This window comes from Rattus norvegicus, chromosome 14 (assembly GCF_036323735.1).
Source record: "Rattus norvegicus strain BN/NHsdMcwi chromosome 14, GRCr8, whole genome shotgun sequence".
NCBI classification, from domain to species: Eukaryota; Metazoa; Chordata; class Mammalia; order Rodentia; family Muridae; genus Rattus; species Rattus norvegicus.
Window position 1 is genome coordinate 2,158,217 of NC_086032.1, and position 26,782 is coordinate 2,184,998.

General features: G+C 44.7%; 1 protein-coding gene across 12 annotated transcripts in view; it reads left to right on the top strand.

The window, feature by feature from the left end:
- Nucleotides 1-8,377, top strand: part of Evi5 (ecotropic viral integration site 5) — a 146,070-nt gene extending 137,693 nt beyond the window's left edge. For all 12 annotated transcript variants that reach the window (XM_006250525.5, NM_001271410.1, XM_006250523.4 and 9 more), the window contains one exon: nucleotides 4,709-8,377. In XM_006250525.5, coding sequence (XP_006250587.1) covers nucleotides 4,709-5,020 — 312 coding nt within the window. In that variant the 3' untranslated portion in view covers nucleotides 5,021-8,377. The remainder of the gene's footprint in view (nucleotides 1-4,708) is intronic.
- Nucleotides 8,378-26,782: the final 18,405 nt, after the last annotated feature.

A 26,782-nucleotide genomic window follows, 5' to 3' on the forward strand; every position in this document is an offset into this window, starting at 1 on the left:
TAATCTACCCAAGACCCTTCTCTTGCAGTGTCTCAAGACTCTATAAAAGGCTCCTTAATTATGATGTGAGCCACAATTCCTCTATTTCCATAGCAAATCTCTCTCATTCTTTTTCTCTCCTCTCTCTTCCTCCCCAGCTTCTTAGTGACTCGCAGAAGTACTTCACAGCACATTGGGAACTTTAAAACATATATCATCTGGGTTCACCTAGGAGTTTCACAATTAAGGAATTTTTGTTGTTTGGTATCATAAGGATTCTTGTTTATGTCTTTCCAGGAATTAATAAAGGCAGTGAGCCTTAAAATAGTTTACTTAAAATATGTGTACTTTTCAAGACATACAGAGCCAGATGTTGTGATTCAGCTTCTAAATCTCAGTATTTGAGTGGTTAAGGCAGGAAGATCACAAGTTCAACACTATCTGAGAAACATAGTCAATGGTTTTCATCGATTATTTTTATTTCGTGATTGACCCAGAAGATTATCCTGTAAGACCAGAAGCACAGAGGGAACACATTGCTGGAGCAGCAGTGTTTAACTTTAGATGTGCATCATCTAAAGCATGGGAGAGGGGATAGATTGGCTCACAACAGCCTGCATGTGCCCTGCAGGACAGGGTTCCCTGGGCAGTTGGCCAACACCAGGCAGTCAGGCATTGTCTGGACAGTTCTAAAAGTCCTGACAGTTCTCATTGACTCAGCACACTGGCATGAATTTTCTTGCATTCTTCTGTCACTCAGTATTAAGCCCAAGCAAGGCTTTTTATGCAGAGGCTAGCATCCTCTCTCCTTGTGCAGTAGACCAGAGTCCTCCCTCCTTGTGCGGTAGACCAGAGTCCTCTCTCCTTGTGCGGTAGACCAGAGTCCTCCCTCCTTGTGCGGTAGCCCAGAGTCCTCCCTCCTTGTGCGGTAGCCCAGAGTCCTCCCTCCTTGTGCGGTAGCCCAGAGTCCTCCCTCCTTGTGCGGTAGCCCAGAGTCCTCCCTCCTTGTGCGGTAGCCCAGAGTCCTCCCTCCTTGTGCGGTAGCCCAGAGTCCTCCCTCCTTGTGCGGTAGCCCAGAGTCCTCCCTCCTTGTGCGGTAGACCAGAGTCCTCCCTCCTTGTGCGGTAGACCAGAGTCCTCCCTCCTTGTGCGGTAGACCAGAGTCCTCCCTCCTTGTGCGGTAGACCAGAGTCCTCCCTCCTTGTGCGGTAGACCAGAGTCCTCCCTCCTTGTGCGGTAGCCCAGAGTCCTCCCTCCTTGTGCGGTAGCCCAGAGTCCTCCCTCCTTGTGCGGTAGCCCAGAGTCCTCCCTCCTTGTGCGGTAGCCCAGAGTCCTCCCTCCTTGTGCGGTAGCCCAGAGTCCTCCCTCCTTGTGCGGTAGCCCAGAGTCCTCCCTCCTTGTGCAGTAGCCCAGAGTCCTCCTTGTGCAGTAGACCAGAGTCCTCCCTCCTTGTGCAGTAGCCCAGAGTCCTCCCTCCTTGTGCGGTAGCCCAGAGTCCTCCCTCCTTGTGCGGTAGCCCAGAGTCCTCCCTCCTTGTGCGGTAGCCCAGAGTCCTCCCTCCTTGTGCGGTAGCCCAGAGTCCTCCCTCCTTGTGCAGTAGCCCAGAGTCCTCCCTCCTTGTGCAGTAGCCCAGAGTCCTCCCTCCTTGTGCAGTAGACCAGAGTCCTCCCTCCTTGTGCAGTAGACCAGAGTCCTCCCTCCTTGTGCGGTAGCCCAGAGTCCTCCCTCCTTGTGCGGTAGCCCAGAGTCCTCCCTCCTTGTGCGGTAGCCCAGAGTCCTCCCTCCTTGTGCGGTAGCCCAGAGTCCTCCCTCCTTGTGCGGTAGCCCAGAGTCCTCCCTCCTTGTGCGGTAGCCCAGAGTCCTCCCTCCTTGTGCAGTAGCCCAGAGTCCTCCCTCCTTGTGCAGTAGACCAGAGTCCTCCCTCCTTGTGCAGTAGCCCAGAGTCCTCCTTGTGCAGTAGCCCAGAGTCCTCCCTCCTTGTGCAGTAGCCCAGAGTCCTCCCTCCTTGTGCAGTAGCCCAGTGTCCTCCCTCCTTGTGCAGTAGACCAGAGTCCTCCCTCCTTGTGCAGTAGCCCAGAGTCCTCCCTCCTTGTGCAGTAGACCAGAGTCCTCCCTCCTTGTGCAGTAGACCAGAGTCCTCCCTCCTTGTGCAGTAGACCAGAGTCCTCCCTCCTTGTGCAGTAGACCAGAGTCCCCCTCTTCTCCAGATCTCAGCAGCCATTCTCACAACCTCAATATCTCATACTCTCTTAGGACACTTAGGAGGAAAAGATTCCAGGATTTCTGTTCATTAAATGGGAGAGGTCTTTTTTCCCCCAATTAACTCCCAAAAGTCTGGTAATGAGGATTACAAACACTGTGTTTACAGCAGAAAGCCAAGATCTCTAATGGTGCAGAAGGCCTACCGTCCGCCTTCTACACAAGCCCCTGGATACGATGAAGACTTCCAGTGATTTGCCCATATATAGCCCTTTTGAAGTCATGCTCAGTTCCTGAGATTCCCTGCCCAGATGCTCACTGACAGCCCCACACAGGCCTTCCTCACCACAGTCCAGCGTTCCCATTCCTTAGTCCAAGACAAAGATAAGGAGCGGCCTCAGTCATACGTCATCTCTTACCTCTTTATACAACCAAAAATTTTCTCTGCTTTGTTGTATCAGTGGCTCTCAAAGAGGCTTTAGCCATCATCCTCAATGTAGAGAAATAGAGTCTTCAAGCTATAGTTAATTTTCTGTAGTTGCACCTTCTGATAAAGGCTACAATGTGTTCATTATGGTAGCTTTCTTAGAGCAAAGGAAAACCACAGCTTTCCAAACAGTTCTTCTACCCCTCCTGGTAACAGCAGGAGGAAGGAAGACACGTGTCCCATAGTATTTCCTCAGAAGGATCTGGGGAAGAAAAGAGAAAGGAAGAGATTAACTGACTGAAAACAGCACTTGGAGCTGCTGTAAATCAAGTGTTGCAATACGGTGATGGGATGTTGCATCAGAGCATGGCGGTTGTCGTAAAGCTCTGGGCCTCACGACCCAGGTTCTTACACGAGTCTCTACTTTTGCTGAAGATCTAGTGCTGAGTTTAGCGTCCCTCAGCTGTGCCAAGGGACCACATGCTACTCTGGTTTCACTGTCCCCCAGTATAATTTCTCCTCTTGTGGTAGGGCAGGGACAGTTCTGTGTAGCTGAAGGAACGCCTGAGCCAGATAATCGCCTGACTGAACAGAGCGTCCCTTGTTCCAGTTGTTACATGCGAGCAAGGAATTGCTGAAGTGTCTTCACTTCTTCCTGGAAGTCTTGTCAGGAAAGTTAGGAGGCAGCGCAGCAGGGTTAGATGGCTTTTCTCTCAGAGCCGTTAGTTTTGAAAGCGTTTGTAACATTTCCTGTCTGTTTCGCATTGCCTTTATCTCAAGATTTGAAAGATAGGCACTCGGAGCTCGTCACTGAGAACAGGGATGGTGATAGAGTGGAGAATGCAGGGACACGAAGTGCATCTTAGCACCCTTCAATGCTCGCCTCCGTGGTAGCCAGTTAACCATTTTTTGCTGTTCTTAATTCCACGTTTTTTATAGGGGGAATAGACACAGTATACAGGACAAATGAAAGTCAGAATTGACTATATTTTCAGCCTAAGTTTCCGAGGGCAAGATGGTGATGCCCGTGGTCGAGGGGAGCGTGCAGCTTTGATGGGCTCTGAAAAGTGCTGCTTATGGAGGGTGTAGTTGAAGGTTAGCAGAGCTAACAGTTTCCCAGCACAAGTGCAGGCAGCCTTTTACCTTCTTCAACTCATTATGTGAGACATAGAGAGAGATGGAAATCTCTAGAGAGAGAACAGAGGTGTGGTTGCCAAATCAAAAAAAAAAAAAAAAAAGAAAAAGAAAGAAAGAAAGAAAGAGAAAAGAAAAGGGAAAATCTTAGTCCTTTTGAGAGAAGTTAGGCATTCCAGAGAGAGGAGAGGAGGCAGAGGTGACACACAGGGCGGGCATATGTGCCTGGATTTGAGGTGAGGTTAGTATGTGGTGGCCTGTGGAGTTTGAGCATGTGTTCAAGCTGGCCGCAAACTTGTTAAGTAGTTGAGAGCAACATTAAATTTGTGATGCCCCTGCCTCCTTCCCCAGTGCTGAGACTGCGGGGGCTCTCAGCAAGCCTGGTTTATGCCCTGTGGGCGAACCTCCCAACCAACTGATCTACCTCACCAGTTCCAAGACTCAGAAATTTAGTGAATTCTGATTCATTTTTCTCATTTACAGATTAAGGTGACATGCTTTCAAGATGCAGAGTTTATAGTGCAGAGTACTGTCTCAAGTTCCTGCCCTCTAGGAACATAGCTAATATTTGCAGATAAATTGATAGGCTGTCTGTGATTTTCCTCAGAATAATCTGGGAATAAGTGGTATAATTTATAATGCAGCCAGACTGTGATGTGTGGAAATCAGGGGATGCATGGAGTTCATATTATCCTTAGCACAATAAAGTTTTAGTTGAAATTAAAACTATTAGCTCTGAAATCTCATCAGGTTTCTCTCAAGTTTATTTTCTAATCTATAGAATAAGAATAATAAAATCTAGTAATAGGACTTAAAGTCCATCAGAATGAGTTACGTCCCATTACATATTTCTATAAGTGAAAAGATCAAGGCTTTGTCTTCCTTGAATCTAAATTACCTGCTTTTTCATGGGACAGTTGTGTGCCTTGGTTTTGAGTACATCCAATAACCTGGATTTTGTTCCCACAGCTCAGATGCCTAAAAGGCCAGCGGGACTTCTCCAGCCGACCTCCTTTTGATGGGATCCACATTGTCAGCCATCTAATAGGAGACGATGAGTCATTCCACTCGTCTGATGAAGATTTTATAGATAGTTCCTTACAGGAAAGTGCCATTGGTTTTCCTTTGCACAGAAAATCTGGCCCCGTGTCTCTGAATCCTGCTTTGGCAGATGGCAGTGAGAGCGAAGCAGAAGATGGTGTGCTGGGAACTCAGGAGAGTGACCCGGAGGCTCCAGAGAAGCAGATCCCACAGAGGGAGTCCTACTCAACTACCGTGTGACCGACCGACCGTCACTGTGACAGCTGGAGTCCTGAGGGCAGCAGTGTTACACGAGAAGAGCCGGAGCCATCCCTTGTCCTGTACACATCAGTCTGTTTTACAGTCTTCTCTGACTGTCTTTGCCAAATGCTCACTGAATTTCCATTGCCACAGTAGACTGAAGTATGTAATTGGTAAATGGGGCTCTAACAGTATTACCGAGTATAAATGTTTCCTATTTAGAAAATACTGCTATGTCTAAATGTGAGGACTGTTTAAACATTGAGGACTGTGGGAAATTGGGTTCTTTTTAAACAAAACTGCTCTTGTGCAGTGTTTTATGCTCCTTGAACAAACTGTACATTTGTGTTCATTAATGTGCTTCCAAGTCAGCTGCCTTTACCCATCTGACCAGAACTTAGATGTGATTCAACCTGTGTTTGAGGATGTCTCTCTCTTCACTAAAATTCAGTTGTTTGTGGCAATTAGAGACTGTCACACGACACTTTTTCTCTGTATAATTTCTAAACACAAAGTAATTGTTCTGAAAGTTTTTTGTTTTAGTTTCTAAGTTTTATGTGTATTATACTTCTCTCTGTTAGTCAGAATAGTAGCAGGTTGACTACAGATATAGTATTTGTACATATTTATAAATCTGTATCACCCAGCATCCTCTTACAGGAGTAGCAAACATTGACAAGGACTTCCTTCAGCGTTCTAACAAGACTTCTGTAAATAACAGGTGAAAAGAAAACTAAATACAAATCAGACACTACCGGCTTAGCAGCTCTAGTAACTTGCTAGCAGATTCATAACTGATTGCCGCTCAAACACTACTGGTGAAGTTCTTTCCTCCATCTTTAACTAATAAACTTGTCATGGTTAAAGAGGCTATAGCACATACTATTTCATGCTAATCTATTTAATATAATTTAGCACTAGAATAAGGTCCAAGATGCACAGCAAATATATCTGAAAAAAAAATGTTGTGAGTCTTCTATTTAAATTCTTTAGTTTCTAACGGACAGGTAAAGCCATAAAAACCCTTTACTCTTAGTCGTTTCCTTGTGTTCAGACTTTTTCTCTAGAAAGCCGAATGCCTGTTAGTTGTGAGTTGAGAAAGGACACTTAACCTGTGGGAAGGCTGCAGGCCACTGTTGACTGGATGTCTCCACACTCTTGTTGGCAGCCTAGGAAAGGAAGAGCCATAGTGGGAAATAGAATTTAGTACATTTACGGAGGTGCATTCGCACACAGAATGTTGTATATGTAGAGAAAAATGTTTTACAGAATGGAGTAGAAGAAACAAAAAAGTTGTCATTCTAAAACTGTGATGCCTTACGCTGCATTGGGCTAGGCTTTCCCAGCAAGACTGCCCCAGCTCCTCTCTTACTTGGCAGACAAGATTGGAACCGTGCCGTCTGTGTCCAGAGCACCCACTAAATTCTAGTATTTAATTTACCTGTGATCACAAGCTAGTTATTTAAGGTATTAATTCAAATCTCTTTCCAGGCTTTTCTAAAGGCCTAGCTAATGAGTTTTTCAGTTCCCTGCTCTCTGGCAATAAAGTAGGTTTATTTAAATCTGTTTCCTGAGAGTCTTCTGTAGAGGTGGGCGTTCATGAGCATCATAGTCAGGGCTCTGGTAAGAGTGGATCCTGCTCCCAGTGTTGACAACACTGCTGGGGTCTAGTCCTTTAGGGTTCTCCAGACAGTCCTGAACTGTTAGTCCAGGGAGTTGTCGATAGCCCAGTGAAGTGAAACGACTTGTAGCCCTGTTGTTATCAAGATCCACATCAGGAAACCTGAATGGGGCCAGCAGAACAGCTCATAAGTTAGGATGCTTACCTCTGAATGCCCACGACCCTGTCTCCAGTTCCAGCACCACCAAAAACAAACAAGCTCAGAGAACTTCCTGAGCTCTTTGTGGTTTGAAGTAGGTGTGAAATAACCATGGTAATTCAACTTGAATTCATTGACGCTGTTGTGCTCGAAGCAGCATCTATTCAAGGTTCTTTGAGTCAAGTCAGGTGTAGGGACTATGCCTTCATCTCCTCCTTTTCTGGAAGCTGAGGCAGGAGGATTGCTTGAGTACAAGACCAGCCTGTGTAACAGTAAGATTTTGCCTCAAAAAAAAAAAAATTTGAATTTACATACACCTGAGAGATGTGAAGTCCTTCTGGCCGTTAGGGTCCTGCAGGACACTTTGCTCCGATCTGACTCGGTCTCATTCAAACTAATGTTTAGGTCTGTTTAGGACTGCAAGGGGTTGGACTGTGCTCTAATGACGAGCTTTACTTCATCTGATATCTTTGTGTCTTTCTAATGGTATCTGTTCTAAAACTTGAAGAATGATCTAAGGAGTAAATGGGCGGACGACGGACCATAGAAAACCCTGCTCTCTTGGGATAGTGACTTTCCGCCCCAGGTGACACTAAAGGAGAGGCTGCAAGCCCAGACCTTAGGATCCAGAAAGCACTTTAACAAACCTTCTTTTCAGTACTGGGGATGGAACCCAGGGCCTTACACAGTGGGCAAGCTCTCTACCACTGTGCCACACCCAGATCTGACTTCTTCAAAATCAATGCATACATTTTCTTTATGGAGAACGAGGCCAAAGAGATTGTTTTTTTCAACTTCGACTCTGGTTTCTTGTTGTTTGAATTTTTTGTTTTGGTTTGTTTTTATTTCGTTTGGCCAGTTGGCGGCCAGTCAGTCTTTGCTGGTTGATGGAAACATCATATTCCAGCTAACTGTCTGTCTGTGTTGAAAACAAGAGAAGAAGCCTTTTCTAGCCCTGAGCACAGTGCAGCTTGTGAATTTCCAGGCAGTGCCTTTGATTGGAAATGATGTCACTGCTTTTGAAGCACATTGTCCCTGGCTTCGTAAGAAGTCACTTGGTTCTGTGTTCACCATGCATAATGCTCTGTAATTTCAATTTTAGAGGCTAAGGATGTCAATTATGTTTCGGTAAGCTCTTCATGGTCAGCATGGTCACTGCACAACACCAAGACATTGCTGGCTAGCGTATGCAGAGTCAGTAACTCACTAAAGCAGTGAGTTTCAGCGTGAAAGTTACTGCTACTCTAGATGAGCAAGCAATTTTTAATTAATTTCTTATTAATTCTGAAATTAATTAAAATTTCTTATTGACAGTAGAGTAGGCAGATGCTATTTAAAATCCAACTTTTTACATTACACCCATGGACCTACATACCTCTTCCTTCCAGAGAAGAGGTGGCACGGTAATACATTGGACATGCAAAGTTATAAATGTATTTCATTGTACTGTTGGGTTTTCTTAATTGTAACACTGTATAACCTAAAATGTTTACTTGTGCCTTTGCTTTAAATAATTAAAGTTTCTCATTTTGCAAGATTTTATTTCCTTAAATTATTATTAACTTTTAGAGTGACGGGGCACCAGAGTCCTACTGATGGACACTTGGCCACAAACGATTGGTTCTGGTGAGGGTAGTGCTCCTCAATGGGGATGTCCCGTCCACCTGCTCCACACAGAGTGGCAAACCGTCTGCACGCAGTTGGTATCCAGAAGATGTTTTCCGTTTTGTAGACATCCAAATGTCTAGATTTGTTTCCTTCCGAAACCATTATCAGTGGCATATTTTTATCACGAATACAGTTTAGGTTATTAAAGGCATTATCAGTGAGTTCAGTAATATGCTCAGACGTGTGTGCTTTAGGTGTCACACAGAAGCTACTGAGGATGAGCTTCGTAACGTCTTTGAGGTCCGCAGCCTTATTGCAGTGTCGATTTAGTGAGTTCAGAAGAAGCGGGTGTGCTTGTGAGAAATCACAAGACCTTTGCGAGAGGTATGCATCATCCAGGTTTCTCTACCTTGGAACGTTTGTTTGGATTCCCATCTTTGTTGCAGGACATCCTGCATGCTGTACGATGTTTGTGGTATCCACGGCCTCAACCCACAGATGCCACTAGCACACATGCCTTCCATTGAGGCAGAGTATCTCCAGGTGTGGATCTCCAGGTGTGGATCTCCAGGTGTGGATCTCCAGGTGTGGATCTCCAGGTGTGGATCTCCAGGTGTGGGGCAAGAAGAAAGCCTTTAGTGAAGTTTGTAGTAAATGGGTGCTGTTGACTGGGCACAAACTTGTCAAGGACCCATGAGAAAAGGACAGAACTTCTTTGTCCTCTGTAGTGTGAGGCTCAGATAAATGGCAGAGTCATCCTCCAATGAGATCCAAGTGTGGATGTTGATAGTGCATAAAGAAAATGTCCACCATAGCTCTCTCCCCTTGGGTCTTTATGGCCCCAGATGGCTTTCCTGCAGAGACTGCTCCTCCCCAGATTAGCTAAGCCTGTTCTCTTGATCCATCATTATATCCTAGCCCCTGCCTTCTTTTTTTTTTTTTTTTTTTTTTTTTGGTTCTTTTTTTCCGGAGCTGGGGACCGAATCCAGGGCCTTGCGCTTCCTAGGTAAGCGCTCTACCACTGAGCTAAATCCCCAGCCCCAGCCCCTGCCTTCTTTATGTCCATGTAGTAACCACACCTTGTTCGGCTGTATGCAACAATTCCACCTCTCGGCTCCACTGTATAGAATACACATGTGAGATTCCTGGTGCTGAAGTTTCTCCAGCAGAGAGCCTGGTCCCTCTGGCTCCAGATTTCCTGTATTTGTCTTTTCCATCATTCCCTCACCAGTCAGGTCTGTCCTTGGAGCCATGCAAAGGATGTGGCATCCAGGAACAGTCACAAGGAGGAGAGGATAGAAGTGACCTTATGGTTGAGAAACGCTTAGAAATTTAGAAGCGTACGAAGAAAGTCACTAGAGTTATTATATAAGTACACTGTAGCTGTCTTCAGATACACCAGAAGAGTCACTAGAGTTAAATATAAGAACATACCATACTTCTTGAAGACACAGGAAAAATCGTGATCGATTTGTAGTAGTCAGTCGAAGAGGGGAAAACGTGAATGTTAGTAGGTACCGTTTCACATCCTTTAGGGTGGCTATCCAAAAAGAAAAGTAGTTCTGGAGACACATACCTGCCTCAGTTCTGTTCTCAGGGTTCTGAGGCAGAAGGATTCCTCCACCAAGAAATTTGGGACAAACCTTGGTAACCTCACCAAACTACATCATGAAAAGGAAGAAAGAAAAAATAAAAATTTGGCAGTGGCGTAGAAAAATTGGGGTCTGTGGAGCCACTGCTGAAACTACTGTGGAGAACAGTGCTTTTGAAAAAGAGTTTAACGGGGCTGGAGAGATGGCTCGGCGGTTAAGAGCACTGACTGCTCTTCCATAGGTCCTGAGTTCAGTTCCCAGAACCCACATGGTGGTTCACAACCATCTGTAGTGGGATCTGATGCCCTCTTCTGGTGTGTCTGAAGACAGCTACGGTATACTCATAAACATAAAATAAAGAAATAGAAATAATTCTTTAAAAAAAAAAAGACAAGTGTTTAACAGAATCACTATGCAACCCAGCAGTTCTAGACAAATACTTGGAGCAGGACTCAGTACTTACACCCCAGTGTCCACAGCAGAAACTCCTGTCCATCAACAGCTGGATGGAGGTTGGGTACGTGTGATGTATGCCTACAAGGGACCTGAACCCATAAAAAGTGAAGTTCTGATGGATTATACAGCAAGAGAGGAACCTTGAAAACATATTGTAGTGTTTTCAGTAGTAGCCAGAAGGATCTGGTCCCCTTAGAGTAGACCTTTTACCAGGAGATGGGATAGCCCAAGAGATTATGTAGTAACTACAAATCTGCTATTTGGTATGTTGAGAAAGTTCCGGAAGTGGGTAATCCTGATTGGTGCAGCCATGAATGTGCCTGTTGGGGTAGGGTGTGGAATGCCCCACTCTCCATGCTTATGTGTTTGAACACTCAGTCCCCAGTTTTGATAGCTGTATGAAGTGAGGCCTTGCTGGAGGGACTTTGAGGATAATGGCTACCGTCCTATCTAGCCAGAGATCTCTGCTTCCTGACCCACCAAAATGTGAAGGAGTGACCAGCACATACATGCTTCCGCTGCTGCAGTGGACTGACATTTAGTGGGGAGCCCATAAAGACTACTTCCCTTGAGTGGTAGCTTCTTTGAGGGTATTTTGGTCACAGAAATGTTTAAGTAATAAATACAGGAAGGCAGCACTAAGCAGTGAGGTTCTGAGATGACGATCCGGTGACTTCTAGGCCTTTGGGACTTGTTTACAGGAGGCAGTTGGAGCTGCAGGATGTAGTGTGGTAAGCAGAGCCTCATGGGCCATGATGGGAGCACATAGGGCCAGCATACAAATCAAAAGGTGGACAGGAAAGGGTAGGTAGGCTCAAGAGGCTTCCCAGGGGAGCAAGGACTTAGGCATGGAGCTAGAGGCCATTTGTGTGACAGGCTAGCAGGGCCACATTCTACTGTGCCCTGCACCAGTGAAGCTGAACTGGAGTTAATGGCTGAATTGTTGTATGGGGAAATTTCAAGGCACCGCGTTTAGGAAGTGGTGTGGCTTTTGCTCACTCCTTTTAGCCAGATCGAGGCAGGGAGGCAGGAGCAGACAAATGCAAAAAATACGGTTTTATCAGGAAAGGAACATGACCCCAGTAGCAGACAAGGCAACTGTGGGCAAAGAGACTTGGCACTGGGACAGTGGAAACCATGCCTTGGGGACAAGGCTTCACCAGTGGAACGTTTGAAGGTACAATAATATATAAACCCATTTTTTAAAAACTTCAATTTAGAGTGTCTGAGAAGACAGCCTCTAAAGAACTCTGCTCCAAAATGGCCACTGAGAGAAATCTGTTGCCTGCTTCTGTCACGCAGGTTCTTAAAAGCCACTGCAATTAAGGCCCAGGGTGGCCAGGCACTGTCTCAGACTTGAAGCAGAGCTTGGCGTCATACACATGGAGCTGGTTTTATAGGGATGCTGGTTGAAAGAGTGACGGGATAATGAAGATTGTGTCTTAGTTCCCCAGAAGAAGAGGGGTGGTATGTAGTGGGGTCGAAGATGAAGGATGAGTTTCAGTGAAGACAGCAGGAGGGTGGAGATGCCCAGGGAGGCTGTATACACCAAATGCAGCCAGCTCAAGAGTGAGGCCAATGTACTTCAGGCCATAGGACTGGGCAGAAGGTTCTTCCAAGCTCTAGAACCCACATGGTGCCACCACGAATCACAGATGCTAGACACAGGTTCAGAATTTGCTCTTTACTTTTTTTTTTTTCTTTTTTCTTTTTTTTCGGAGCTGGGGACCGAACCCAGGGCCTTGCGCTTGCTAGGCAAGCGCTCTACCACTGAGCTAAATCCCCAACCCCCAGAATTTGCTCTTTAGAGTCCTGGCTCTTGCTTTGTTAAATCTTCCCTCTGTTTTGGAAAGGCAATGCTTATACCCACCCTTGTGTACTGGAAGTCTGTAATTTGTTAACAGTAGCTCACTAGAGACAGACTGTCCCAAGGGCTCAGAAGAGACTTTGGATTTTGAATCATGTTGGCATTGGTAAAGGCACTTTTTTACCAAGGAGTGGCACACACCTGTAATTTAAGTAGAGGCAAGAGGACAGCAGCAATTTCAAGGTCAGCCTGGTTTATGTGGTAAGTCTCGGGTCAGCCAAGGCTATGTAGGGAAGCCTTGACTTAGGGGGGGAAAGAAACAAACACACCCTGCAGAGATCTTTACAGTTGAATGTATTTTGCTTTAAGAGATTACCTTTGGAGGCCAGTGGCAGAACATTACAGTTGGATATGAAAATGTACCCATGGGGTCATGTGTTTGAATACTTTGTCCCCAGCCGGTGGTGGTGACTGTAGCCTCCTGCCTTCACTACCGTGGGCTTCTCACATATTGAGCCAAAATTCATCCACTCCTCCCCTTGAAGTTCACCTAACAACAACAAAAGTAACTAATGGGATACTTAACTCAAATTATTAGTTTAAAAAAACACTAGGTGTGCTTAGAATTTAAAGTCAGCTTATAAATGAAAGACATTTAGAAGGAAAAATAAAACCTGAGGTTATAAAATTTACACATTCATGAAATTTTAAAAGTTATTAGACAAGCCAGGCATAACAGCACATGAGTGATCACAGCACTCTGGACATGACGTCACACTCAGCTACATGGAGAGGTTTTTGCAGCCGCAGTGACAAGAGACCTTGCCTCAACAACAGTGACAGTTTGGCATAAAAATTTGGCACTAACCTGGTGCTTAGGTTTGTATTGGTTGAATCTGGACAAAATTTAGAAAAAAATGGCCTGTGCACATGTGTGTGCATGCATGTATGTGCAGTGTGTGTGTGTGTGTGTGTGTGTGTGTGTGTGTGTGTGTGCAGGTATGTCTGTATGTGTGTGCCTCTATGTGCATCTGTCCACATGTGCATTCATGTGTGTGCATGTGTGTGTACATACATGTGCACATGGAGGACATATGGTATTCTTTTCTTAGGACGCCATTTTTCAATGAATCTGGGGCTCACTATTTTCTTTAGCTGCCAGATCACAGAAGAAAAGTTGTGGCCCCTCCAGGGCCTTCCATTCTAACATGTCTCCTGCCAGATTCCATAAAGCTGGCTCCTACCTCCTTCAGGGCCCTGTGTTGGCATCACCTCCAGGAAGCCCTTTCTGGGCCTTTCCTCAGTTTTTCCATTTTTGTATTTATTGGAAGGACAGTGCCCACAACCCACAGTACCAGTGTGGAGGTCAGAGGGCAGCCTTCAGGAACTGGTCATCACCTTCTATTTTCTGGGTCCCAGGATTTGAACTCGGTCCTCAGGCTTAGCAGCAAGTGCATTATCCCACTGAACCACGTCATTGGCCCTCAGCTTTACTTTCTTTATAATGCTGTTTGACCTATGTGTTTTTACTCTGTTTATTTATTGATTCTAGAGACATTCGAATACAAATAATGTTCCAACCATTCCTAAGATTTACACATGAAGGAAGAAATACTTGAATAGTTAATCTTAGTTCCTAGGAAAATGAAATATTAGTTCTATTTAGTTATAGAGAATAATTCTTTCAGTGAAATAGAAAACCCGGAATTTTGAGTGTCACTGTAATGCATGGTGTTTTCTATAACCTTAGATTTTTCCACCTGACCACTTTGTTCCCAGAAACAACAACTCTAAGACTTTATTATTATTGAATAAATGCCCAGGCCAAAAGCCTTGGGTCATTTCCTGACTAGCTCATAACTTAGTCATCTTATTATTCTATTCTAAGGTCTGTCACATGGCCGGTTATCTGGTCCTCAGTTTCATGCGACCGTCTTCTTCTGTGTCTGGAGCAAACTCCCCCTGCCTGACTCAAACTTATCGTCTTTTCTCTGTTGGAACCCCCGCCTCCCTATTTCCTGCCTAAGCTGATAGGCCAACAGCATTTTATTGACAGATGATGCTTCTATACAGTAAAAGAGATTCTCTTCATACCTCTGGGCTGTGTGATTACTGGATGGTACCCAGGCCACTGCAGAGATTAAGTTCACAGGACGTCAGAGATTGCATCTGGGCTGGGTTGTAACTCAGTTGGTACAGTTCTCGCCTCGTGTGTTATGAAGTCCTGGGCCCCATCCTTCAGGGTTCCAAATGAGAATGACTTCCTTAGGCTCATCTATCTGAATGCATGCTTCCAAGTTGGAACCGTTTGGTAAGGACTAGGAGGTGTGGCCTTCCTGGAGGAGATGTGTCACTGGGGGAGGGCTCTGAGGTTTCAAAAGCCCTCACCATTCACAAGTAGCTCTCTTCTTCTCTCTGCTTTGTACCTGTGGATCAGGTGTAAGCTCTAGGGTGCTGCAGCACAGTACCTGCCTGTCTGCTGCAATGCTCCCCACCATGGCGGTCAGGCACTCACCTCCTAAAACCATGAGCCCCCAAATGAAATGCCTGCTTTGACGAGTTGCCTTGGTCTTGGTGTTTTGTCATGGCAAAAGAAAAGTAACCAAGATACAATCCCACCATGTCATAAACCAAATGCAGTAGTACAGATCTGGACTCTCAGCACTTGGGAGGAGGAGGAGGAGGAGGAAGAGGAAGAGGAGGAGGAGGAGGAGGAGGAGGAGGAGGAGGAGGAGGAGGAGAATCACAAGTTCAAGGCCATCCTCTGCTACACAGCAAGTTCAAGACCAGCCTAGGCCACATGAGAGTGTCTCAAAAAGCAACAAAACACCCAGCACCTAGAGGTGGGGGGACCTCTTCTGGAATGTGTCCCAGGTGCAGCTAAGCATTGTCTTCGTTCCCTCGATGGTGAAACCACCTAGTGGAGTCTGTGTTGGAATTATATCTTAATCCATTGTATACCGAGGTAGGAGTTAGGTTTAGAAAGCCTTCCTCGTGTCCCTCAAAAAGGAAGCTGCTACTGTGCGGACAACGGCCCTCACCCCATGCTGCCAAGGATAGCTGCTGCTTCAGAGGCATCCTCATTAAGGGGAGAATGGAAAGGTGCTGGCTGACTTGAAAGATGTCTCTCTGATTTGTTTTACAGGAAGTGCGTTCTGTACACATGAGAGACTCTGGGTGGAGAGGCATTGTGGCGGTTGACATGCACCTGGGAGAGGCTAACTGCCCCGCTTCTACCACAGCTCTGCATGGCACGCTGGGGCAGGCAGCCGGCCAACCACTGTGCCTGGAGCCTCATCTCTCCGAGAAGAGGTTATCTGGGCTCTGCGTATCCTCTGCTCTCAGCTGTGGTGTTCCTTCCTGGGGCTTTCTGTAGTCAGTCTCCAGGTACACTTACAGCCTACCCTAGCCAGACTGGGAAGAAAGGATTTAATTCCCATTGACCTCGGTTTTATCTCCCTGGAAATCCAGCCCTTGTTCCAGTTAGTGGAGCATGGGGTTAGACCAACCACACTATTAAGAGTTTTGGCCTGTAGGCATAGCTGGTACAGTACTTGCCCAGAATGCACAAAACCCTGAGTTTGATCACCACCACCAATAAACTAGGCATGGTACACATCTGTAATTCCAGCACCTGGAGGTAGAGGCAGAAGGATAAGACGTTCATCCTTGGCTACACAGTGAGCTTGAGGCCAGCCTGGACTACATGAGACCCTTTTTTCAAAAACAGCAAGTGAGCAGATGTGCTGAGGGCCCCCTAAGCTCTTCCATGCAGAGAGAGCGTGTCTCCAGACGCTCAGCTGCTTCCTGTCCGTCTCCAGAGCTCTGGCCCTGCCGGATGCTTCATGAAGAAGGGAGTGAGGCAGTGGTCAGCTTGTGTGTCTCAGCTGGCTTATGTGTATGTGTGCTCCCGCTGAAGCGTATGCACACCACAAGCATGCAGGTGTACACAGAAGCCAGAGACCACTGGCACCCTTGGACCTGGAGTTGCAAATGGCTGAGAACTGCCCAGCGTGAGCGCTGGGAATTAACCAGGTCCTCTGTGAGAGCAGCCCGAGTTCTCAACCACTGAGCTAGCTCACAAGGTCTTTGGGGCTCATCTATGTTGTAGCACACGTCCACTGCTTCTCCCCTGCCCCATTATTCCAGTGTGTGCATATTGAATCCAGTTTACCCGCTCGTAAATTCGCAGACGGTTTGTTATCGCGTCTTTGCTACCGTAGACGGTGTTAATGCAGTTACCATACACACTTTCTATCAGGGCGTAGATTTTCAGTTCAGTGTGTCCCTAGAGGTAGAATCAATGGGTCACACATAGCCCTGTGTTTAACAACGCCAAGACATCCCAAAGCTAATTCAAGGGACGGCAATGCTTCACGATCCTACAATCCCTAGGTCTCCATCAACATTGGCCACCTTGGATGTCCTGTGGGGGCTTCTGAGGGTGAATTTGTTTTGCCCTGCGGCTGATGTGCTGAACATACTTCCATGGGCTTACCAGCCCTTTGTGTATCTCTTTGGAAAATGTGTACTTAGAGTTTTGCCCACTTTGAACTATGTCGTTTTTGTTGGTTTACTTTTTGTTTATCTTGTTCTTGACTGTTTTTTAGCTCTGTTTTTAAACCTTCGCACATACCTTCATGCTGGTCTTCGTGTAGCTGACGATGACTTGGAATTCTTGATTCCCTGGCTTCCGCCTCCCAAGGGCTGGGATTACACATGTGTTTCACCCTGCCTGTCTTGGTTGTCACTTGTTGTTGAGTTGTAAGAGTAATTTATGTATTTTGTATACTAATTTCCTTGTCAGATATATGACATCCAAATGTAGCAAATATTTTTTCCTGTTAACAGTTTTTTTCCTCTTTCTTAATTTGTTCTTTGAACTGCCAAGTTTTCACTCTGATGAAATTCACGCTTGTTTATTTATTTGTTCGTTTGTTTTTAATTAGTGTTTTTAAACATAAGTGAGGACAGCTTGAAGGAGCTGTTCTCTCTTCTGATATGTGGGTCCCAGGGACCGGGCTCTAGCCCTCAGGCTTGTTGGCAAGCATCCTTACCCACTGAGCTGTCTTCATGTTGGAATTGTTTTAGATTGATAGGCACTTTGCAGCCTTGGTGCAGAGTCCTCGTGTCACCTGCACCAGCCCCCTGTTGTCTAACACAGCCACCATCTTTTAATCCCTGCAGTAACTTCTCTTTAGGTCTCATTCCACCTTACATTTCCCCTAAGATCCTTTTTTTTACTTTTATTTTTTGCTATCCTAGGGTCTAACCTAGAATAACACATTATATCTAGACAGGTGCTTTTTCTTTCTTATTTTTTGTTTGCTTGGTTTTTTTCCCCCATACTCACTCTGCTGTCTCTCAGTGCAGTAGTCTACAGTCGGGCTGGAGACGCAGCAGACTTGCCTAACATGCAATGGGTTCAGTGCCCAGCACTGGATGGAGAGCTTGAGGCCAGCCTGGGATGCACAAGAAGACGTGCTTTCTCCAGATGTGCTCTGATAGCTAGAATGACTGCAGGGGAGGGTGCCTGGCTGCCAAGGACCACGTGTCTGGAAAGGTTTTTATTTTACTTGACTGATGTTTTGGAAGTGTACACCAGACTTCCTGCTCCTAACAAGCCCTACATTCTGAAACTTCAGTGCTGTTCCCACATAGAGGACTCCTCCAGTTAAATCCTTTCAGTTATGATAATGATAACTATAAATGCTGTCCTAATTGCAGTTACTACTGCTGATGAAACGCCATGACCAAAGATGCTTGGGGAGGGAAGGGTTTATTCTGCTTATATATTTCCACATTGTAGTCCATCACTGAAGGAAGTTAGGACAGGAACTCACACAGGGCAGGAACCTGGAGGCAGGAGCTGATGCAGAGGCCATGGAGGGTGCTGCTTACTGCTTTGCTCCTCGTGGCTTGTTCATCTCGCTTTCTTATAGAACCCAGGACCACAGCCCAGGGGTGGCCCCACCCACAATGGGTCTTGTACCATCAATCACTAATGCCTTACAGTTTTGCCTACAGCCCAGTAATCCTATGGAGACATTCTTTTCCTAATTGCAGTTCCCTCCTCTCAGATGACCTGAGCTTGTGTCAAGCTGATCTAAGACAAGATAGCACAGATACCTTTCTCTTCCGTTTCTCTCCTCTTCCTTCCTCTAACTCCCATAATATTCTTAGTGGGATTTTAAGACTTCTGCATTACAGCTCTATTTTCCTAGGATATTTTATCCCAACAACAGAAAAGCAACTAATACATAACTAAAATAAATCCTTTCTTAGGCCAGGCATGATGCTGTATGCATTTAATTCTAGCACTGGAGAAGCAGAGGCAATCAGATCTCTGTGAGTTCAAAGCCATCATGGTCTACTCAGTGAGTTCCAGGACATCCAGGACTACACAGAGAAACCCTGTCTCAGAAACAAAACCAAACCAAAGCTCTTTCCTTCTCTGTCAGATGTTTTGGTTCAAGCAACTGATTAGTTGTTTAATGGATTATTTTTGTGATAACTAACACAGAACACTGGACAAGAGAACTGCAGGCACCACTGTGAATCTTTAGGGCTTCAAAACTCTTATGAGACAAACACGGGAGAACATGTGTGGCGGTGTGACACAGGGAAGACGTAGAGCCCAGGAAGCAGAGATCAGTGCATGAATCTGGTGCAAGCTCAGAAGACCAAAGTGCTGGTCTCCTATGCCAGCCTTCAAACCATTTGTTATGTTCTGGACAATCCAACCACGCTCTGCTGTGGCCTTGAATTTTATGTTCCATTTACGAGACTAAAGAGATTCCGTGATAGCACTGCTCTTAGAATGTGCCGTGCCTGTTCCTTACTGCCTCTAGCCAGATTTATGGTGAAATTCAAGATCAATGAGCAGAGTAGAAGGATGTAGAAAACATACATTTTAATACAGAAACACTTTTATTTGCCAAGGGGGAACCCTGCACAAACAGATGCACAGGGCAGGAAGGGCCCACACAGGGAAGTGTTCAGTCACACAGAGGCTGCTCTAGCCATGGCCTTGTGGCATCACCCAAGCAGTGATGGTTTTACAGGCATGCATGAAATTCCAGGGTCGTGGGGACTGTACCAAGGCCCCAGGAAGAAGCCAGGAAGGCCGGGCAAGTGGGCACCAGCTTTAGTGTCTTGCTTTCTATCACTGCAACAAAACACCATGACCCAGGCTATGCCTTTGCCACACAGTAACCTATGCTCTCTGAAACAGTGAGCCTAAATAATGCCTTCCTCCCAGCCTCTTGCAAAACGGGAAGGTTCAATAGGATTCTGTGAGGTCTAACATAGACTTTAGAGATGTGAGACTGCAATGATTTGCAAGCTTAAATGTGGGCTTTATGAAGAAACTTCAGTTTATACCCAAGAGAAGTCCACCACTGTTACCCTGTCTATAGATGAGGAAGCCACGACTCATGGAGGTCCATCCATAACTTCCAGCACCCACCAGTCTAACTCAGGGCTTGTACCTTTACCATACTCGGCTGCCCCTCAGTTACTCTGAAGTTAATCATCTTTCCTGGAACAGGTGTAAGAGGTAGATGCCTTCAGGAGAATGACTCAGTGTAGGTGTTCATGGACCTTAGGAGGGACTCAGTCTTGATTCAATAGTGAACTCACCTCTGGTGAGGAACCTTCTTTTAAAAAAGTGTTTTAAAATTTATTCTTTGAGAGTTTCTTATGTGTATACATGTATATTTTGATCATATCCACTCTTCATTCCTTCTTCCCCAACCAACTCATACACACACACACACACACACACACACACACACACACACACGTGCACGCATGCACGCACACATGCATGCATGCACATACACATACACACAGATACACATACAAACACATGGACACAAACATGCACATGCACACAGACATATACACACATACAAACACACAATACACACATACAAACATGTACATACACACACATGCACACACAGAGACACATACACATGCACACACACAGACACACACACAGATATGCACTCACACATACACACATACATGCACATACACACATGCACACATAGACACACACATGGATTCATGCAGAAGACATGCACTCACAAATACATATGCATATACATACACATACATATGCACATATATACACGCATACACATACATGCATGCACACATAGACACATACACACATGCACACAGACATGCACTCACACACACATACACACATATACATACACACATATACATGCACACACACACACACACGTGCTGTCCATAGTGTGTGGATGTAAGGTCATTCACTGGAACATGGGAAGCCTAGCAGGGCCAGAGCTCCTTTCTCAGCAGCCATCAACTGCCAACAGCTCCTCAGATAGAGGTAGAACCTTGACTCTGAGTCCCAGCCCCAGCCATGCTGGAGTCATGACTGGCTTGATGCCTTCAGCTGGGTGTTCAAGTACAAAGGCTGCTCATAGACAGAAGACACTTTCCTGGTGGTCGGTCTTTAAGAAAAGCGTTTACAGGATTCTCTATGAACAATAGTAATGCTAGAGGTACCACAGGAGGTGATTCTGGACAGTGCTGCAGACTCCATGGTGGTCGAACTGGCACGGTACTGCCACTGACAGGATGGTTGATGAGCTAGAAGTGAGGATAGAATCTCAACAGAGATGCCAAAAGCATATGCAAGAAACATGGCCAGGGCTGGAGAGAAGGTCAGAGGTTAAAAAAACACTTGCTGTTCTTACAGAGGACCCAAGTTCAGTTCCCAGCTCACACATGATGTTCATGGCCATCTGTAGGCACTCAGGCAAAACACTCTATGTATTAAATAAGTGTACAAAAAAGGGAGGAAGGGAGGGAAGGAGGGATGGCCTCTTTTACACATTATACTGAGACTTTAGTATCCGACATACACATGACTGACATCAGACCCCTGTTTTACACTCTGGACAAAGGTCAGTTTTGAATGGGTTAAAGACCTTAACAAACTTTGAAACAATAAAATATAGGGAAAGGGTTTTAGATGCAGATATTGGCAACAAGCTGCTGAATAAGACTCTAATATATCAGGAAGTAATTGCAGGAGCTGACGGGTAGGGCCATATCAAATTAAAAGCCTCTGCACAGAAAGGAAACAGAGTGAGGAGAGTGCCTATAAACTGGGGGAAATCCTGCCAGCCTTCTATCCGACCAAAGTTAATACCCATCACATGTAAAGAACCAACCAATTAAATAGAAAAAAAGCACAATCAAATCAATAAATGACAAATGAATAAAGAGCTCGTGAAAGGAAATCGTGTAAATTACCAATAATTGCATGGGAAAAGTTCAACCTCTTTAATGACAAGAGAAATACAAATCCAATCTACGTTGAAAATCTCTTTCACTCTGATCACAATGGCTGTCATCAAGAAAACAAAACCAGAGTACTGGCAAGCACACGAAAAGCCAGGAACACTTATGACTGTTGGTCCGAGTGTGGATTAGTTTGTCCACTATGCAATTCAGTATGGAGGTCCCTCAACAAACATAAAAATAGAACTACCATAGGATCCAACGATACAATTCCTGCAAATACATCAGAAGTAATAAAAGCCAATGTACAATAGAGACAACTGCAAACTTGTGCTTATTGATCCAATATCCACAGTAACTAAGATGTGGAATCAGGGTGAGTGTCCATCGATGAGTAAAAAAAGCGTTATAATTTTGCCATGGAATATTACCCAGTCATTAAAAAGCATAAAAAGGTGTCATGTGTAGAAAAGTGGAGGGAATTACATTAAACAAAGGGAGCTACAGTCAGAAGACATTCATGGTTTTTTTGTATGTAGAATTAGGACATAAGGGTAGAAGGAAGATTATTTGGGAAGAGGAAGGGGCCAATGGGCATTAAGAGAGAACAACAGGTTTAGGAATATGATCCAAGTATATTATATACAAGATTATATATATATATAATATAATATATATATATAATAGTGGAAAGAAGAGGCAGACAGACAGAGACTATAACCTCCTAGTAACGTAACAGTAAAATCACAGCACGTCGTCTAGATGGACAACTGTATAATACAGTCACAGCGTGGGAGATAAGCATCTAGATGTTTTTATGAAGACCACACTTCAAAATGTCCCTAGTGTTTTACTAACATGGCGAAGATGGATGCCTATGGGTATATGTTTTTAATTTCCTCTTTGAGAATGTTTTACTGGTGTTCAGGAAGTAGAGCAGTTGGTAGAGTGCCTGCCTAGCATCATAAAGTTCTGGGTTCGGTGCCCAATACCACATAAACCAAGCACAGTGGTCGAGGCAGGAGGATCGGGAGTTTCTGTCATACTCAGTCAGGTACACAGCTTATCCAAAGGCAGCCTGGCCTTCATAAGACCTTGTTGGAAAAATCTGGAAAAAAAATTGTTTTCCAAGAAAGTAACAAAGAGAATGTTTTACAGCCCAGCTGCTCGAGGACTTTTAATGCTATTCTTCTCTGCTCTCCTGTTGAGAGTAGACCAAAGAAGACTGCACTGCTGGGGTGATGGGTCTTTGAGAGAGGGGAGGAAAGACTTTATTTCTTCCTATTTTCTGTTCCCTTCACACCTCTCTCCAGCCCACGAAAAAGCTCAAAGCTCAAAGCTGTACCACTCAGGTGCAAAGAGATGAGATTTTTTGAATCAACAGAATTGTTGGACTTAAATGTCATCTCGATTTTTTAACTTATCTAGAAAAGAGCAAAGGTGCACGTGTTTCTGGGGCAGCATCTCTGGGCCAGCATGCAGACCTGAGCCTAATTAGACCACTACTTGGATAAAGATCCCTGAAACAGAAACCACTAGATTCTCCGAGTGGGGAACAGCGGGATACTCTATTCATGAGGCCTTGGGAGCAGGGAGCATGTTGCATCTGCCTGCGCTGGGACCCCAAAGTTCCTCTGATCCAGGAATTCCATCTGAAGGCAAGCCTGGGGTGGGCGAGATCACCAGGGCTGACCCAGAGCTGCACCCTAAAGTTCCCCAAACCCCTAGCTTCTACCTCCCCTCTAGATACTGGGTCAGACATTCCTTCCAGAGCTGGGTTTTGTGAGTAATTTTTTAAAGTTATGATACATAGACTCTTCCACTTAGAATAAAGTGTTTCATCAAACACCCTGGAGGAAGTGATGAAACTAAAAAGAAAAATAAACTCATTTTTTTTCTCTCTCTCTCTCGTTACTTTTTCCATTCACTAAATAAAATTGACTCTTTTTTCCGTGAGAGTTCACACTGGGTCTGTCTCTGTAAGAGTCACACTCTTCAGCCCACACATGCTGTGATATGTTATTTACTCAGTCTCTTCTCAGGAACCACTCTCACATGTGAATCCTGAACACCAGCTCCCTCCCTCTTCAGATTTGTGAAACCTGTCTTATAAAGATTAGCATTTTAGTGATACCATATTTTTATAAACTTATAGACTTAAACATGCCAGTCAGAAAAGGGTCATTAAAGGAAGATAACATTTGCTTTGTGTTTAAAAGATTCTAGCATGTATATACGATAGTGTCTCATCCTGTAATACCAGTCCTTGAGACTGAATGCTGGGGGAGCATTGCAGTGTTGAAGACAACTTGGTCTACAGATTAGCTTCCACCAAGACTAGGGCTACTTGGTAAAATCTCGTCTCAAAAAAGGGAGGGGGGTGCAGGCAGTGGTCTATTAGACAAACTAATTTTAAGGTTTATAATTGGAAAAAGCTAAGGTTTGTCAGCAAATAAAAGTTGATGCTAGGGGCTAAAGCGATGGCTCAGTGGTTAAGAGCACTGACTGCTCTTCTAGAGGTCCTGGTTTCAATTCCTAGCAACAGTATGGTGGTTATAAACATCTGTAGTGGGATCCGATTCCCTCTTTTGGTGTTCATGAAGACAGGGCACTCATGTATTTATAAAGTGAATAAATAAATCTTAAAAAAAAAGTTGATTGGGTCACAGAGGACAAAAGGGGACGAGGGAGAGGAGTTCTGAGATGGCTCAGTGGGTGGAGATGTTTGATACTCTGCAGGTCTCTCATGAACACACACAGTGGGGGAGTACATTTTCAGAGAGGCAGGCTTTACTCACAGTGGACATGCTATAGCACTTTTTTTTTTTTTATTGTTGAGTTTCTCCTTATCTTCTGGCTTTTACATTGCCTATTGACCATGAGTGACATCCATCAAATCAAACTCTAACCGGTGTCATTATTTGAATGTTGTTTTGATCCATTGCTACTCATAAAGGGAAGGCTTTATTTTAATTATATTAAAATATATTTTTATACTTATTTGGGGGGGGCATTCGGAAGTCAGAAGACCGTTATGGGAGTCAGTTCTCTCATTTTCTCGTGTAAGTCCTAGGGGATTAAACTCAGGTTGTGCCGTTTGGTGGCCAGCACACTTACCCATTTACCAAGGGGTAATTATGTATCTGATGGTAAGTTCAGATGTCACACAATTATCACTTTGTATTTGTTTGAATTTAAATATTTTAGAAAAAAAAACCCATGCACTCCTCTTCTTTCCTCTGTGCTCAATAAGATGGTTCCTCCAAAGACAAAAAAATCAAATAGACTTATATTTTTCAATACTAGAGACCAACTACAGCAATGTGACAGGGTGTGGCCACTGTTCTAACAAACACTTCTACTAAAATAAAGACCAGTTCTACAATGGCCCCTTGCAGTCTTCCAGCTGTTTATTGATTTGAATTTTTTGGCTTATGTATCACCCAAGATTCTACCTAAAACACTTCCAACAGGCACCAAGGACCACTCAAATATTCACTACTGGACTTAGAAACTCCACTCTTTAAAAACAGATTCCAAAGGAAGAGTCTGAAACAGGGGCATGAAATGGGTTCATCTCCTGCGCCATGCACACATGAACAAAGAAAAGGAGGAAATGGTGTTAAAAAAAACTTACATCATACTATTTTAAAAAAAAAAAGGAGGAGGAGGGAGGGAGAGAAAGAGAGAAAGCTCAATGCTTAGGCAAGAGTGCTTAAGAAAATTACAGTTAACAGATTATTTACAGCGTTTAGAATGGCAAAAGATTATTATAATTTTAAAATCTATTTTTGTTAACAAAACAACAGTGCACATATTAATAATAATGCTATATATAGTGTTTTAATGTGATTTTTCCCCCTGAAGTAAATTTTACTATAGAAAGTTTGTGTTCTATAAAGTAAATATGCTAGGAAAAAAAACAACACACACTTATAGCTATGATTTTTTTCTTCTTTTTCTTTTTTTCGGAGCTGGGGACCGAACCCAGGGCCTTGTGCTTCTTAGGCAAGCGCTCTACCACTGAGCTAAATCCCCAACCCCATAGCTATGATTTTTTAAAAAGTTATAGCTACAGGATTGTTTTCTTTTTTCAAGAACAGACTAAAAAACATGGAAGGTTTTGTGGGGGGCATTTTTTCCTTATCAGATTGTAGGTAATACACTTTGTAATACTTTTAAACATCTCCATAACCCTCTTACCTACCGCCCTTCAGTCTCGCATCCCAGATGAACCTGTGAAAAGGAACACTGAAGGACTTCACCGCCGCCATTCTGCAGTCATTGCTGGTTGATGGTCTGATTCCTGGTGAGAAACAGCTGGCAAAGTTGAGCTAGCTTGCCCATGGTCATGGGTTGGTTTTGGCAGAACACAGACTGAAAATCACATCTGCCTTCTAAAGTCACGAAGTCCATTTCCCTCCCGGTAACATCTGAGCAACGTAAAAGAGGCAAACACTACCAGAATGCATGCTGGGAGCAAGAGCAGCGCCCTCTCTGGGCTTTCCCAATCCCCAATCTTCCCTCCTGGAGAACATTAAAGCCTTAAACACTGTGCGGGAGGGGGGTGGGGGGTAGGGGGTGGGGGGTGGGGGGTGGGGGAGAGTAGCCAGGATTAATACTATCTCATTATCTTTATTCATGTTTCAAGTCTTTTGTTCTTTGAAGCTAAGTCTAAGTGTTTACGTGTGGCCTTCCTGCCTCGGCCTCTTGAGCGCTGAGGCGATTACTGGCGAGGGACCTCTTCACTTGTCTTTTTCAATAGCTCTATGAGATGGCCCCTCAGATAAACAGGTGGCTGGCCAGATACTGTTCGGAAGATGGGATTATCTGGCATTGGGCATCTACAGGTGCATTAATAATGTTACTTATTAAAATTTTCAGGGGGCTGGGGATTTAGCTCAGTGGTAGAGCGCTTACCTAGGAAGCGCAAGGCCCTGGGTTCGGTCCCCAGCTCCGAAAAAAAAGAACCAAAAAAAAAAAAAATTTTTTTTTCAGTAAATTGCTTGAAAACCCAGTGAATGCAATTGTTTCTCATGAACCTTACTTCTCTCAATCAGATCCCCAAAGCAAGAGGGACCCTTCTGGCTGAGGGAGGGGCAAGGGGAGGAGGAGAGTTCTCAAGGCACCTGGTTCTCTCTTTACATTCAGTTTAGCAATAAAGTAAACAAGAGGCGATTAGAAGCCACTG